Below are 16177 nucleotides of genomic sequence, written 5' to 3' on the forward strand. Positions count from 1 at the left end.
TCAACTTCTTTAGCAAATGCGGTTATCTACAGTAGGTGTGCTGCTAATGTTATAACACAGCTGAAGTTACTGGCTGTAAAACTCTAAAAATATTAAGCATGCAGCACTAACCACACAGCAGCTTGCATCAACACTTGTTACTTTATGCATAACATGAGAAAGAGATGAAGAGTAAGAATGGAACATTAAAGAGGGTGATGTCAGGTAGCATGCCACAGATGCAGACAGACAAGAACATGCAAATGCAGAACAATTCAGTCAAGCTCGGTCGCTCTTACCCCAGCATAAGTAGGAGCCGCATGTTTATACGCATGTGTGCATGAATGTGTGAGTGGAATTATACTCGCAGCATGTGCAGCAATAAAGAGACAGACATTGTGCATGGTTAGAGACAACTCTTAACCCAGGTCTAGCAGCGCTCAACCATCCAAAGACGATTACATTTCAAGCTCTTATATATGAGTATGTACGTGTTTGTGCATTAGATTGGCTGTTAACATAAGTTTGTTAACACACCTGTGTTAAACTAGTACAGTATTGACTAATTAAATAGAAAACCATAAGATTTATGTTTATAAGACTTGTTTATTTATTTATTTATGTATTTCTATGATCTTTTATTCATAAAGTTAAACAGATATTCACCTATGGATAAAAACAGTCCAAAAAAGAAAATGATCTCTTTGGCTAGTATTGTATAGTCAAAGTATAACAAACAAGGGCATTACCTGGCAATGTATCTCTTCCCCATGTATCTGAACTGGTGGAGACACAGTCTGCAGATAGAGCAATAGAAGACAGTTTGTGAATGCCTTTGGGAAACATCTTGTCTAATGACATTCATGAGCCTTTCCAGGAAGACATGTGTCACCTGCCCACTGACTGTGCTAGTGCTTTCTAATAAGGTTTCTAAATGATTTAGGAGAAGATTCGGATAGAGAAAAAAGCGTGAACGATGGACGGCGACTATGATGCCAACAAGGACTATTTATTAAAATGAACCAGCTAGTGCACACCCACGCTATTGAGGACGGATCACAACGATGCAGACGACGATGCAAGATGGCGGAAATGATCCATGTGTCGCCTATGTATCGATGGCAGGCAAAACAACATTATAAGGCTCTGCTACTCAACCTTTATTCAGACAAAACATTTCAACTCTAAGGCCACAATATTGAGAGGCAAGATGACCTAACGTGTCCACCAATTAGTGAAAAGTTTAGGAATAAAAAGTACTATGGAACCAATAAGTAGCCAAACAATTACGGTGCACATTTAAATAATGAGACATCTGAATGGTTTGATAAAAAAAAAAAAAATAGTGGGATTTTACAGGTAAATGGGTTCCTGATTGCAGGTGTTGGCTGACAGGGTGCATTATGATGAGACTACAGTGGATACTATAAGGCAGGACTTACTCCAGCAAAGTGAAAAAATCCATCAGATCTCCAGGTGAAGCTTTATTCCAGTAAGTAAACAGTGCATCTAAGGAAAAGTAAATTTACAAAATAATCAAATTCGTTATAGTGAGGTATTCATGTGAATTAGCTCAATTAGTATCTGCAGTAAAATGTTTTTCTGGGTTATAGGCATGCAGTTACTGGCACAAATTTCTCTATATTCACGTGCTACCTTACCTTCAGACATGCTCTTGAGCACATGAAGAAAACACATTAACAGGCTCTTCACTTCAGACTGCTCTAGTTTATCACAGCGCAGGAGCGATCCACCCAGAGCTGCAGCCACATTGCACTGCTATATATACACACATACACGCAGAAAGACAGATCAGTACCATCTTTTTTCTCCATTTTTCTTTACTTACCATAACAGAGGAAACACTTTCCATGCTAGTTTAGAAAACGCAATCTTTCAGAGATCACAATGTCGCACACGCAAACCGGATTGCTTTGTACTCGGCATCCTCAATATTTTTTACAAACACTTCAGAGTTTAAAGCATCAACTTACAACAGATCATTAATAAGAACACTATACGGAGGACACCTAATACAAAGCAGAGATGTAAACCCATGAGAGCTGTTACATGGATTAGAAAATATGAGTAAAGTGGTAGTGTTTTATAGCAGAAGGCCTAATGTGTCTACCATAGCACACAGCTGGCACAGCGACACACCAGTCAGTCCTGCCAGCAAGAAATAAAACTTTAAAACCTTGGAAAACTCATAGACTGTTCACATGGAGCCCATGCGGCTACAATACTAGGGGGTTGCTAAGTTTGTCTCTAATGTACGAGTAATGAGATTTATCAGCTAGAGAGTCATATGCCAAGGTACAGTATACTTGTACACTTGTATACAGTATACAATAATTTAAATATTATTGGTACTTTATTGTAAATATTGTATGTACTGACAGTAGAAAATCAGAAAGTACACTTCAAACAAATGCACCGCAGCTGGGTCATACAAAAGCTGAGCTCATCAGATAGGGAGGGAGTCTTTAAATCCACATGCACACACACAAGTCAGTGGAACACAGCGAGAACTCAGAGCAAGGTGATGTAATACTTGAGCATTTGTTTTGCTGTGGCTGGATATATGGTTGAATGAGGGAGCTGATAGCAGTGAGAAGTCCATGGTCTGGCGTTTGGCCCTTATGGAAAGCACCTTATCCTCACTCTCTGAGATGGAGCGTAGCATGCTGGTGGAGTGACGGCGCACAAAATTTTCCCCCTGACGCCAGCAAGGGCAAAAAGCAACCACACGATCCCGGGTTAGCAAACCCACCAGTCCCAATGACTCACACTCAGACAACACTTCATGCTGGTTTGTTCCAAAATTCAGGCAGCGGGTGGGCAAATGTGTTTAGAAATGTGACCGAGACAAGCATCAACTCCTAATCCTCACATTGGTCTAACATAACAAAAGCATAATTATCCGGGTGACAGAAAACCCATCAAGCCAAGACAGACATACAGTTAAGATACATGTTAATCAAGTACATTTCTAGTTATGGTTTTAGAATTATTAGGCTACTACATGATTAAATACATGGTGCAGCATTTTAATAAATGAGCATGTATTTGGTGAGTGAGGGAACATGTTATTAGGCTGTACCTTGTCAAGAGGGTGGGATTTGTCATTGTTGCGTTCTGGTAGGCTGCTTCCTGAATCAGTGCTGATGAGAGAGCAGCGTGAATCAGCGTGACGTACAGAGATGTTCGGAGTGGAAGATGCATGTGGAGTGACTGGATCATACAAAAACAACACCACCACCACCTTCATTAAATTGCTGGTAAAGTAATTGATATTGCTTTGCTTTTCTCTTTTATACTTTTTTCTCTATTAATACTTAATGAAAAAAATTGTTTGAGTTTTGCATCATTTCTTTTATCATTTCATCCAATTTTAGTTTGATTCCTTTAAATGAATTTTCATGTTTTCTTTTACTAGAGATTAAATTTTTCATGATTTGTTTTGATCTTCATATATACATTGTTGATTCAGTGGCTATGACTTCCTATTCCTACTTTTGTAAAATAACCAAACTTGGTGCTATTCAGTAATGAAATACTGTTTCTCATTGACTGTCTAGCAGCTGTCTTCTCTCACCTGTTCCCGATATAACCCCAAACACATCCTTATGCAAGCTGCTCTCGATATGACTCCCTGTTTTAGGGGGTGTCATCAAAGGGCTGGAATGACCTGGCTCATCACGTACAGTCTGCAACACACAACAGGCCATTCCACCTGAGTAAATATGAGAAGAGAGTAATAATGGCTGTATTTGCAGACTGCAGTCAGTAGGCGTCAGTCTTACGCTGTTGGAGAGACTGTTGGTCAAAGGCAAGGAATCTTTAATGTTGAGTCTCTGGACGTTCTCCTGGAGAAGACCAAAGAGAGGCAGGTACAGAGTGGCCAACCTCGCCTGCTGACTCTGAAACACACAATACACGGTCGACACACACACACGTGTAAATCCGAACAAATGCAACAAAAATAATACATGTAAAGTACATGCATACAGTTATACATAACAGAACACATGTAAACAAAGCCTTACCTTGGATGTGTAACGATCATCAAAGGTATGTTTAATCATCAGGTTCTTCAGCACCTGGATGGCTATTTGACGAATATCACGAAACTCCTGCAGGCCTGCACCCACCTCCCTCAATAAAAGTCCAACCAGGAAGTGATTCTTACAGAAATCATCAGTCAGAGAGTAGTCCAACTGAAGATCTGAAAGAGAGAGAGAGAGAGAGAGAGAGGGAATGGGAAAGGAGGAAGTTGTGTTAAAAAAAACAGTACATTATGAAAAATGTGTTATATGATATAACTAAGTGGGAGTAGGCAAAGGCATCTGTTATGTACATACAGTCAGCTCCAGAAATATTGTTATCCTTGGGAAAGAAGTGTAAAGAAATATTATAAAAATGTGTTTGCGGTCAATTAGCTTTAAGCTTGACTAAAAATATGAGAAAAATCTACACTCTAATTTAAATTCTATTATTTCAAGAAAAATCGAAACCTTATCAACAGCTATGTATTGTTTAAGATGCGGTTGCACCCAGTTGAAAGAAACAGTCAGAAGACAGCAGTCTGAAGCAGATATTTAAATAAGTTGTGAATAAGTTAATCTTAAAAAAATCTTAAGTTAGATGTCTTTCATGTTTTTTTTACTGTAAAAGTTTGGATAATTTAACCACAAGCATTTTTCATGACCCTTTTACAAAACCTTACCGAGGGTGCAATAACTCTAGAGCTGACAGTAAACGTTTATTACATTCAATGTCCACTTCTGTCCACCAATAATATTTTTTCACCACAGTTGCTAATAAATTAATCACCAGTTTTAACTAATAATAGATGATTTTATATTTTGCACCATGCTTTAACACCACGTTTTGCGAAACTGTAGTTAAGAGGACAAAAAGCTGAGCACCAACATGTTCTCTCTACTTACCTCCAACTCTTCTACTACTAAACGAAGTAGAGTGAAACTGATCAATAAACTAAAACATATAATTTGTATTCAAAAGGACAGTAATGTAATCATCATGCTACACTGATTTATGTATCCCAGGATTGATCAAGGAATTTTAATGATCAGGAAGGTAGGCACTATGCCTTACCTACCTAGAGCTGACTGAGACTCCATACTGTAGTAGGGAGCTGCTGATGAGGCAAACAAACAGAACACGAGAGCAAAAGACACTCGTTTACACTTAACACTAAACAAGCGTTAGGAAATTTATGCATCAGTTTGACAAGCATATTGAGTGCATACATATCTGTAACAATTGTCTGTAAAGAATAAACAAAAAGTAAAGAATCTTAAACTGAATTGGAATTTTTTTTTTTGTTTTGGTGGTTTAAGTCTAGGCATATCTTATCTTGAATTTTTATACAGTCAAGATACAAGTTTTTATTATCCAGTAATAATTGTAATAGATTTTTCTTTAACATTCATTAAAATTGTATTACCATGATAATAATACTACAATAAGTACTTGCAAAACCATGTTTAAATTAATTCTCACCTTGAAATCTCATTATCCGTCCTTTCCCGAACGGCATGGGCAGATTAAGAGGGATGTAGTGCTCATGGTTGCACACCACCTTCAGGAACTCAAACTTAAACTCATACAGGGTCTATGGAGAAAGGGATGATCCAACTTTTTAAAAATTATCCTTACAATAGATGAAACAAGAACAAATCAGGATGCAAGAATAAGGTTTGTCAGTCATGCAAAGATAAAAGTAATGGTAATGAAATGGTACATAGTAATGGGAATGAAAAATGGTACCCTAGCATCTCCAGGCATAAAGCAGTTGATATAGTTGTTGATCTGCTTGAAGACAAAACCACGATCCATGAAAGTAAAACAGCGCTGTGGATACAAGTACCAGATGTGCGTCAGATAGTTTAATTCCATAATTCCACTGGCACCAACATAGATAATACAATCAAAATAATAATAAATAGAAACTAAATAGAAATAGATTATTACTGGCTACTTTATGCTTAAATCTGATATGCCTGTGGTCTGAATATCATTACTGACCTTGATGAAAAATGCTAGACTGTGGTTGGCATTGCGAGTCGCATCCAGGTTGTCTTTATATTTCTGTGTGATGTGAGGCATCATCATATTGACCAAGGTCTCCACTGTGTGGTGAAAAGAGGCTGAGAAACGCTGGTTCCTGGACAGCTAAAGTGAAGAGTACAAAGGTTAAACAGGGGACAATAAAAATAATGTCTTTTATTTCAGTTATAGCATTTACAAATGAATGTGCAGTCAATTGTGCTTACCCTAACTTTACCGCTGTCTATCAAGTACTGTGCCATGGACTTCACTAAGGCCTCGAAAAAGTACCAGGAGTACTGAATATAGTAAAACAAAGAAAACAGTATATGGGCAAAATGTATGTCCAACCCAGGCTTGGATTTGACTCATTGTGCCACAGTGGAAAAGTAAATCAGGAAAAAAAAACACAAACACAGCTGCCCCTTATGCAGCGGAAATGTGCACATATCTGGTGGTCAGGGAAAACTGGTCACATGTGACTATGGATGAATTCTGTCAAACAGACAAAAACTAACAATAACAGCGTAATTATACACCCTCACCTTAAAAAAAACAAATAGATTTCAGTACAATAATGTGGAAATGTTTTTATTAATTTTTATTTGGCCTAGGCTATTCTTCTTGCAGATTTAAATTCTCATTCTTTTCTCTTTCTGGGTAACTAGATTTTAAAACACAATATTTTATTTCTGGTGGAGTTACATACAACTCCATGCAAAAGGAAAACTTTTAAGAACTTAAAAAATCATAAATCATGATTTAATCATAACTACATCTAGTACAAAATGTCATATTTTATCTTTTTAATGGTTTTCCCAGGCCACTGCTCAGAAGGGCTTAAATTAAAACCAAGTATTATATTGTGTTTACAATATGCTATCTGTAAAACATCTTTTTTAATTATGATATATTTATCTACCTTAAGCAGTTTGTTGCTGGTAAGAAAGTCTGTGGAGGGTTTTAGAATGGTGGTCATGGCTTTAGCCAGCTCCTCGTGCACTGTTTTCCCAGTGACTGTGTTAGCGTCTGTCATAAATACATACTACAGGCAGACAAACACATTCACACACAGAAACAAAACAAACGTGAGGGTTTTTTTTATAAGTAAAATACGTAAACTGCAAAAAAAAAACTAGACTTAGCAATAGCAATACTGTGAATCACACCCTGACTCTTTATAGTAGTTCAGTGTGGGTGTAATTGCAATAAATGCTTTATTGAGGTTACTTACCTTAACATATGAACGAAGATAATGTTCCAAGCCCTCCTCATGGCACTGAGCTACTATATGGATCATAACCCTGTGAATTGAAATAAACACCCATGGTTTTGATATGCACCAAGCAGCCACAAGACTAAAACTACTGCCAGTTGATTATTAATTATATTCCAGTAAACTGGTGATATATCTACCTTAGAAATGTTTATGTATTTGACTACTTTAAAATAAGAAGTTAAAATTTTGTCGTTTCTAAATATCGGGTGTGAGAACTGACCTTGTGACATTCACAGCAACATCCTCGAGAGCTGCACTGGTGAGGACGCAGAACAACTGGTTTAGAATTGTGGGGAGGAAGTTTATCATCACGTGAGCTTCCACTGCATGCAGACTCTGGAAATGACACGTGCACAATCCTTTATTCTGGCTTAGCTGATCACTTAGTCTTGCTGATTAAATAAGCTCAAACCACATGTCTAATCATTCCCATGTTAAACAGCAGCTAGACGATGCTTTATCATTTGATCAGTTTTAGGGCATTGTTGTGGAACATTGTTTTGGGAAGCTAATAGGTGGAGGGTGAAGGACAAAAATCCATGATAGTGCTCTCTATGCTGTTATCAGAATGAAAATGTGTTTACACATACAGTTCAGAGACATGGTGTCTGTCTGAAGCTCCCTACTAAGCTCTCTCACATATTGAGTACATTAAAAAAACAGTCATATTAGGGTGTGAAAACAAGGCTGACTTGCCAAACATCCTCAGGAAGCACATGGACAGGCACATTAATATGTACTGACTATATTAAAAGTGTGAGAAACTGACAGAAAAATAGAAGAGTAATAGGGGTGCTGTATGGAGTCATACCTTAAGATATTTAATCAGCTCGCCTCCTGTGGACTGCGCTGCAGATGCAGTGCTCTCACAGTGTTGGAAGAAATTATGCAGATGCTGATCCTGTAAACCAAAAATACCATGAAATCTAAAAGAAGGAAATATCACAAGACAACAACAACAACAACAAAAAATGCATTCAGATGAAGTGGAAAAAATTAAAGACCTGTGTGTAGACTGTGGACACCAGGTGAGTGGAGACTTTAAAAAGTGCTTTTCCTCCATCCACCCATTTCACTTCAGGGCTTGTGTGCTGCGTCACAAACAAAACCAAATAATCACAGGTGAGCACAAGCGTAATTTAAAAATATTTAGAGCTTCTCTGTCATGCCGGACGCTGGCCTTCGCAGGACGTGCTCACCTTGCTGTTGCCCTCCTGGCAGCTGAGGTAGCCAGCAGGTAGGTTTGCAGCCACAGAAACATTCTGTTCATTCATGATCACTCTGCCATCTTTCAGTAAGGGCAGCCATGCATAGCCCACTAGTCACATGCACATAAACACACAAACAAGGGGTTATGACAAGGTCCAAGCTTTTTTATTTAATATGCAATCAAATAAAAAAAAAAGTACACAAATAATAATAAAAAAAAACTGGAAATGCACTAGTATGCATATAATACAGTAAAATATTATCAAAAAGAGTTCACTCTTTTTTTATTTATTCTTTCAAAGATGCACGACAAGGCATATGAGTGTAACTTTTCACAGTTACTAATTATGCTAAAAACTATGTTTTTTTATCAAACATCAAAATCTCATTCAGTTCACATTGATGTTAACTACAGCATACACTCTTAAGTCTTTGTTTTTTCTTCTGGAGAGCTGGCACCTGTCCATCCTGAACCTTCCAGGCACAAAGGTAGGACTGTTCTAATACAAACTGCACTGAGTACTTGCTGACCCTGTGTGTCTGTTGCCTTACCCTGTGTCTCCACCTGTTCCCGCTTCTTAGTGCTAGCTTTGCTGTTGGTGTCACAGCTGATGTGGTAGAATGTGAACAGAAGGTGGTGCTTCTCATTCAGCTGAGTTGGCAGCTCAATCTTAAACTGACGGAAGAAAAAAAAAAATCACATTTAGAAAATCCATACTCTCAGTGCTAATGTTCATGTAAGAGGATAATAATGTGAGGTTTAAAAGGATTTTACCTCATCGTAAAACTCTGGGTTTTGATGATGATGTAACACTGCAGCAATACCATTCTTAGTGAAAAGTGATCCACCTGGACGGCCATAAATACACTGCAAGGTACAGAAAATAGATTAGACTAGGCTCCAGTGTACATGTTCATGATTTCATTTACATTACTATATCTTGCCTTTAGAGGAAGTGCATCCTCCTCATCAGAATCTCTGAACTCCATACACACGGCAATGTTTCTAGCCTAAAGACAAGCAATGCAGAGTGTCACTACACACATTTCTAGGTTTTTACACCGTAATCATGTTCACATTAATAACACACAAAAATGTTTACTACACCAATAAAAAGAGATTTAGTGCTGGTACCTTAGCAAACGTCTTCTGGCTGTCATACTTGAGATAACGTGGATAGACATACAGGTGATTGTTATAAGTGGTGAAGGGTTGTGAGCATTTCGCTATACATGGCACGAACTCCTCGACCTCAAACAATACTCCATTCCAATTACTGCTCTCAAACTGACGCACTGGGATGTATGAGGACGTTATGCAGTCTACTCAAATTAACACAAACATACACAGGATGTAAAAAGCCACTAAATAAAGTTAAAAATAGATCACGTTAGCAGAAGCAGTGCCAAGTTTAACTCACTTGGGAGATCTGGGGCCACATTGTCGATAGTGACATCCAGATTCCCCAGGATCACTGGCAGCTTAGCCATTTTCTCTGGCCTGAGAAAAACATAGGTACAAAGGACAGACTGAAGACAGGAAAGACACTATTTTAATCCTCACCCTTACTCTAATAATAATGGAAACACACAAAGAGTACGAAAAGGGAGGCAGTGACATTTTCAGGACATGCATCTTCAGAACATCTCATAATATTCTACACAAAAAATGGATTAAAAGGGTAGTTTAGATTTTTAAAGTTTTTAAACTTACGGCAAGGTAAAACGGAGGTACCACGGGTCTTGAACAATATAAATTTTATAATATATACAGTATATACTGGGCATATATACATATCGAGCATATTTACAGACCGAGATTATTCATACCCCTAGCAAATTCTGACTTAAAGTTACTTTTATAGTGAGAATTAAAAAGTAACTTTAAGTTCATATCCCTGCCAGGGGTACGAACAATAATTTCGGGCTATATATATATACACACACACAAACACACTGTAGTGTGAAGTCTGTCATCCAGAATGTGAATACAATGTAGTACATACAGTATTTAACTCCTTTTCTTCCCCAGAATGGAAAGATATTGAATTAAATTAAATGGCATCATAATTGCATGAAACCTTACGGTCGCTTCACAGAGCAGGTAAATTAATAACAACCAAGAACTATTGTAATGTACTTATATGCACCTAAATTTTAATTTAAGACACAGACTTGAAAAAAAATCCACATCAACAGATTATTTAAAAATAAAAGCTTTTTAAATCTTGTACTGTTTTTACAGTAAAGCGTTTTTAGAAATATCCAAAGACACTGCATAGAGGTGGCATGGTGGCTTAGTGGTTAACATTGTGGCCTCGCCAGGGTCCAGGTTCGATTCCCTCTTCAGGGTCTGTGTGTGTGTGGAGTTTGCATGTTCTCCATGTGGGTTTCCTATAGATACTCCGGTTTCCTCCCACAGTCCAAAGACATGCAGCCTAACTGGCATTCCTATAGAGTGTAAATGAGTGTGTGTATGTGTGTCCTGCGATGGATTGGTACCCCCTCTTGCCCTAAGTCTCCTGCGATAGACCCCCCATGACCCTGTATACAGGATGAAGTGATATAGATGACTCACTGTGATATAGATGATGAGTGTGTGAGTGAGTCTGTATAGACATTACTGTGAGGCCCTTTGGTTCTCATAGTGGGAACAGTTTCCATTTAAGAAATGAAAGTATTAAAATTAAATCATAACCCCAACTTGACTGCTACTAGTGTCAGTGTGAGCACAGAGAGAAGACAAAGGACAGTATTGTAATCAATGCCTAACAAGAATACACCAGCCAGAAGAAAAAAAGGACTAACTTCCTAAAATCAGCCAGAAGTTTAAACATGTCCTCATTAGATAGCTTGTTACTGTCCTGCCTATAAATTGCAGAGAAGCGTGCATTTTTGTCCAGTGCCCCACTTGCATCCCTAAACAGAGGCCTGAAAAAAGAGAGAGAGAAAAAAACATCAATTCATCTGGATTCATCACTGGCTCCATTTGTAAAAATATCAGACAGGTCAAAATGCAATAAAAGACAAGAACATTATTGTAATTCATCTGCTTTCTTATTATTGAGAAGGAGAAAATCCAGACCGAGGCCCCAGAACTTGTGTTTTACCTGTATAGTCTGACACTCTACTGATAAAAGGCAGGTACAGTAGACTGAGGACAGTTCGGTTTTCTCATTTTATTAATAAAAAAAAACAACTAACATATACGATGAAGCATGTCTGCATCATTTGCCAAAGAAAACAAGTGCAGAAACCAAATAGTTCCCCTAGCCTGTGAAGTGCATTAAAGTGCAGGGGACACACAAACATAGCCAAGCAACAGGTTTTTCATTAATCTTGGAAAGTAAAGTTTTCTTACCTGGCTGCCCACGCAAATGGCATCCTGTACTGGCCGAGCCTGCTGCATGCAACTTTAGCGTTCTTCAGCACTTTCTGTGCTGTCTGAGAGGAGAGACAAGTATCCGGAAAATAAGGAACGAGAGTACATTAAAACATTTCCATGCAGACTGATTTTTCGCTGTATTTCTTAGATTTCTATAAAATGCACATCAGACAGTGCACACACACATGGGCGTTAAGATTTGTGAACTAGATTTCCCGACTAACCCACTCACTTTACCTTGGTGGAATCAGAACTTTTCATGTATGGCTCGGCACAGTGAGTTATTCCTCCCTGAAGAACTTTCTCAATCCGAGCCACCAGAAAGATATCTGGGTGTGGACATGTCACAGAAAACACTCCCTGCACACACACACGGGACATCATGCTTAGTGATACCAGAATGATTTTTAAACAATTCAGAATATCAAAGTGGCACTAAAACACATGACTTGTGTCTTGTTGGTAACCATGCATTGCTGATAATGACTAAAGTTAATGCAAACCATTAGCTAATTCTATCATTAAACAAAATGACACTGTGAGCATGGACTAAGTATTCAATAAAAGATTCATGTCTTTTAACATTTGAGGTAATCTTGCCCTTTTCTGTGTAGTCTATGCCTATTCCTTTCCTATGTGCTAATGCTCCCAACCTGTCGTGGATACTGCAGAAACGCGTCTGGTAAGTTGTCCTGTGTTTGTTCTGCTCCATCTGAAGCTCCATTAATAATCTGAGCGCCAGAGCCTGGAACCATGGCTCTTACTGATGGGTGGTTAAGGTCTACGTGGAAATCTGCAGAGATTTTCCGACTGTTCTGAATATCAAACAGGGACAGTGTGACGAAGAACGGCTCCACCTGCGATGCACATGTGGAAAACAGCTCAGTTCAGGTCAGTTACTAAAATCGTCAAATACTGTTCATTACCCAAGATATTATGGATTACATTGGTTGTTGGGCCTTCCTCATTCTCTGCCACACAGCTCTGCAGGTTGAACGCCAGGTCGTTGCATTTCACAAGAATCCGCTTCCCAAATTTCTCCTCGAAAGTCCTGATTTCTGGCTCGATCCCGGAGAAGTCTAACTTCTGTATACAGACACATACAGATATCTTAAGGGCACCGTCCATGGAAATCATTTTCCAGTAATTTTTAAATTATTTTTGTTACAGATTGTTTTATTTTCTTATCTTAAGTCTTTTACCTGCGTGTCTGCATCCAGTGTGAACAGCTTCAGTCGAGTTTCATTTCTCATCTTAGACTCGATATCTCTGGCGCTCTGAAGAAAAGCATGTTCAAAACGTTACTCCACACTCACCTAATCACTGACATTTCATTGTGGGGTTTTCACAACTTGATAAGCATACTGTGTAATGACAAGAAGAGTGCTGAGGAATGGGGTGAAATGTAAAATCAACACACGTGACATAAGTCAACATATATTAAAGCTCAGGTGTACAAACAGCGATAAAACCCCAACTATGCTGTAAATCCTTATGTACATGTAAATAGTAAAATACAAGATCATTTAATCTGCTGCTAGATTATTTGTTTATTTGTGATTATTGGATTAAATAATAGTATTAGGGTGTGTACAATGAAATACACATGTGCACACAAACACACACACATTTTATATATACACATACGTACGTGCATGCACGTAAACAAACAAAAATAGATTCATTAAATGGACCTATTTCCATTAGAAATACTTAAGAACGTCCCATGGATCATATTTACTTGGTTCTATTAGTAGATTATAAGTGTTAAAGTCTCATAAGGCTAAAAGGAAATATAAAAGAGAAAAACACCAGCAACAAAAAAGCAGACGCATGAATCTCTCACTAACTTTTTTTACAACTTTATTTTGAAATAAGGCGAGCCAGAGGAAGACCACGATAGTTCTCACACTGCAAGGGCTGAACTCTTTATAATATCAATCGAGGATGATTTTCTGTGCCAAATGGATTTCGGTAAACTAATTTGGGAATTTAGGATTTCACCTCCAAGAAAAACAGGAGAAGAGCCCTCACGTGAGCAACATTTCTTTCATTCATATCTCTTCTTGTTCAATTGGGCTAGCGATTGAAAGATAAGCGTATTAATTTATTGTTTTGCGCACTGTCATGTGTGGTCAAGCTTGTGGTTTTAGTCTCGACTACTTGTTTCATCTGTTATCTAATCCTGCCTTTGGGTGTGGACCGTGTCCAGGAAACGATCTGAGAGCACCATCTATGCTTCTCATCTTTTATTTGGCCACTTTGTATTTCTGGTTAAATATCATGGGCATGGAAAAGCTTAATGCAGCCCTGATGAACATTATTAAACTTTCTAAATGAATGCACATTGCTGATCTGACTCTCATCTACATCTATAGGCTGCTTATACTGTGGTTTTCAAATGGCCATTTAAGAAATCCGAGCATGCAGAGCTTTCACTGGGGTATGTTTAATTTTAATCGGCTTCTGAGGCTTCATGGTTACAGTTTGGATTATAGAACCAGTAGCTATTTAAAAAAAGTCTATTAACCATGCTTTTCATAACACGAAGGGCTAAAGCGCAAGCCATGTTGTGTTTAATGTTCCAAGGTACGAACCAAATTAACTATAAACCTTCTAAGCATAAGAATCAAGAACAAAAAACATGCCCAGCTCTCATATCAGCTCAAAGTAGCACAAGTGAGTCAATTTCACACCTGAGCTTGAACAATATTGTTACGAGAAAAGTTAGAAAAGCAATATTTTGTTTTTAATGGTTATGTGAGAAAATGAAACAAAACAACCATAGCTCTACAGCATACAAGACCTACCTGAAAGCTGTCCATACTTCCAGACGAGCTGTCAGTCTTCCCCAGGTCATCATCTACAGAAAGGGGAAACAAACATCTCTTTTATTAACATGGCTTGCATCCAGATTGCTGTACTTAATGATAGATCATTACCTAGAGACAGAGTGTCATAGTAGTCTCTTAAACAGACCAAATTATACACATGGAGCACTAAGAACAGATAAACTAAAACATACAGAAGGGGTCCTGATGCCTGGGATATATCACTGCACCAGATAACAGGGATGTGTGCAGGGGTTAAGTTGGATGTGTTCTATGTTATCTACTCTCATGTCAGGAGACGCATTTGTCTGGGTGGTCCAATAATGAAGGCCTACATACTTAGATAGATAGATAGATAGATAGATAGATAGATACACAAACCATCATGTAGATCTCCATTCCTCTTATCTTGCATGGCGAGCTCAAAGCTGCTGTGAAGTATTTTGTTCAGTGTGTTGATCCACTCCTCCATCTCACTTTCAGAGTCGGCAGCCAACAGGTATGCGCTCTTATCCTGCATCTTCAGCTCAAATGCAAACCTGCGCACCTTATTATTCTACACAGAGAAAGCCAAGAAAGCTTCAGATTACCTTAAATAGGCATGTGTTAGATGGTTCTTATGTTAACACTACAAATGGAGTCTAGCCATTTTTTTGCTTTGGTAATGGGTGTGAAGTGTGGGTTGGAAAAGAGTCAGTAGCCTTTTCCAGAATGGACAAAGAGAAGTGTGAGGGAAAAGTTATCATTGATATCATTTATATTCTTTAACAAACAGACCATAGATTCTGATTTGGAAATCAAGCCTCTGAGAGATGGAAACCAATTATTATTATTATTTATCATAATAAATAATAATAATAATTTAGTGAGACAGATATATAAACACTAGACAACATTGTTGTATGGCAATACTTTAAGATCCAGCCCAGATTTTGTGTGTCTGAAAATTTGCTCTGTTATAGAAAGACATAAACTGTACGTGTGTAAAAAACCAGACAGAAAGCAGGTGAAAATGTTTCCATGTGAGGACACAAGACTTACTGCCTGCCAAAACACTGCTCAAAGAAGGCAGACAGATCTCTTACCAGAAGAATGATGAATATTAAGCAAGCAAAAGGAAGTAAAGGATAAGCACAAGGTCCTCTTTAAGGCAACAGCTGAAATTGAAACAGAGCTTTGCTAGTCTGTCCAAATATGTGGCAATATGGCAGTTCTTGATTTCTGTCTAAATTCCTCTAAATATCTAAGGTATGGAAAAAGTATGAGTGTGTGTGAGAGAAAGAGTTTCCAGAGGGAGAATAAGTGTGCTGCTGACTAAATAGAGTAGCATCCCATCCAGGGTGTATTTCTGCATTGGACTTAGTGTTAACAGAATATAGTGATTATAAATGATGGATAAATGAATTAATTCATTAATTG

At 38.1% G+C, this 16177-nt stretch overlaps 1 protein-coding gene across 2 annotated transcripts in view; it reads right to left on the bottom strand.

The window, feature by feature from the left end:
- Positions 1-16177, bottom strand: part of zmp:0000001200 (dedicator of cytokinesis protein 9) — an 84917-nt gene that overhangs the window by 9364 nt on the left and 59376 nt on the right. The window contains exons 8-38 of one of the 2 annotated variants that reach the window (XM_053495990.1): positions 15140-15314; positions 14738-14790; positions 13130-13204; positions 12873-13013; positions 12581-12784; positions 12165-12287; positions 11904-11986; positions 11351-11473; positions 9964-10043; positions 9678-9865; positions 9488-9553; positions 9318-9410; positions 9095-9218; positions 8533-8651; positions 8338-8424; positions 8145-8234; positions 7554-7669; positions 7289-7358; positions 6977-7099; positions 6282-6353; positions 6034-6180; positions 5776-5859; positions 5509-5620; positions 5105-5143; positions 4029-4207; positions 3786-3902; positions 3578-3689; positions 3083-3213; positions 1641-1758; positions 1422-1488; positions 729-776 (exon numbers count right to left, since the gene is read on the bottom strand). In XM_053495990.1, coding sequence (XP_053351965.1) covers positions 729-776; positions 1422-1488; positions 1641-1758; positions 3083-3213; positions 3578-3689; positions 3786-3902; positions 4029-4207; positions 5105-5143; positions 5509-5620; positions 5776-5859; positions 6034-6180; positions 6282-6353; positions 6977-7099; positions 7289-7358; positions 7554-7669; positions 8145-8234; positions 8338-8424; positions 8533-8651; positions 9095-9218; positions 9318-9410; positions 9488-9553; positions 9678-9865; positions 9964-10043; positions 11351-11473; positions 11904-11986; positions 12165-12287; positions 12581-12784; positions 12873-13013; positions 13130-13204; positions 14738-14790; positions 15140-15314 — 3359 coding nt within the window. The remainder of the gene's footprint in view (positions 1-728; positions 777-1421; positions 1489-1640; positions 1759-3082; positions 3214-3577; positions 3690-3785; positions 3903-4028; positions 4208-5104; positions 5144-5508; positions 5621-5775; positions 5860-6033; positions 6181-6281; positions 6354-6976; positions 7100-7288; positions 7359-7553; positions 7670-8144; positions 8235-8337; positions 8425-8532; positions 8652-9094; positions 9219-9317; positions 9411-9487; positions 9554-9677; positions 9866-9963; positions 10044-11350; positions 11474-11903; positions 11987-12164; positions 12288-12580; positions 12785-12872; positions 13014-13129; positions 13205-14737; positions 14791-15139; positions 15315-16177) is intronic. The other variant, XM_053495992.1, reaches the window with a different exon arrangement.

The sequence above is a fragment of the Clarias gariepinus genome, chromosome 5 (genome assembly GCF_024256425.1).
Source record: "Clarias gariepinus isolate MV-2021 ecotype Netherlands chromosome 5, CGAR_prim_01v2, whole genome shotgun sequence".
Taxonomy (NCBI): domain Eukaryota; kingdom Metazoa; phylum Chordata; class Actinopteri; order Siluriformes; family Clariidae; genus Clarias; species Clarias gariepinus.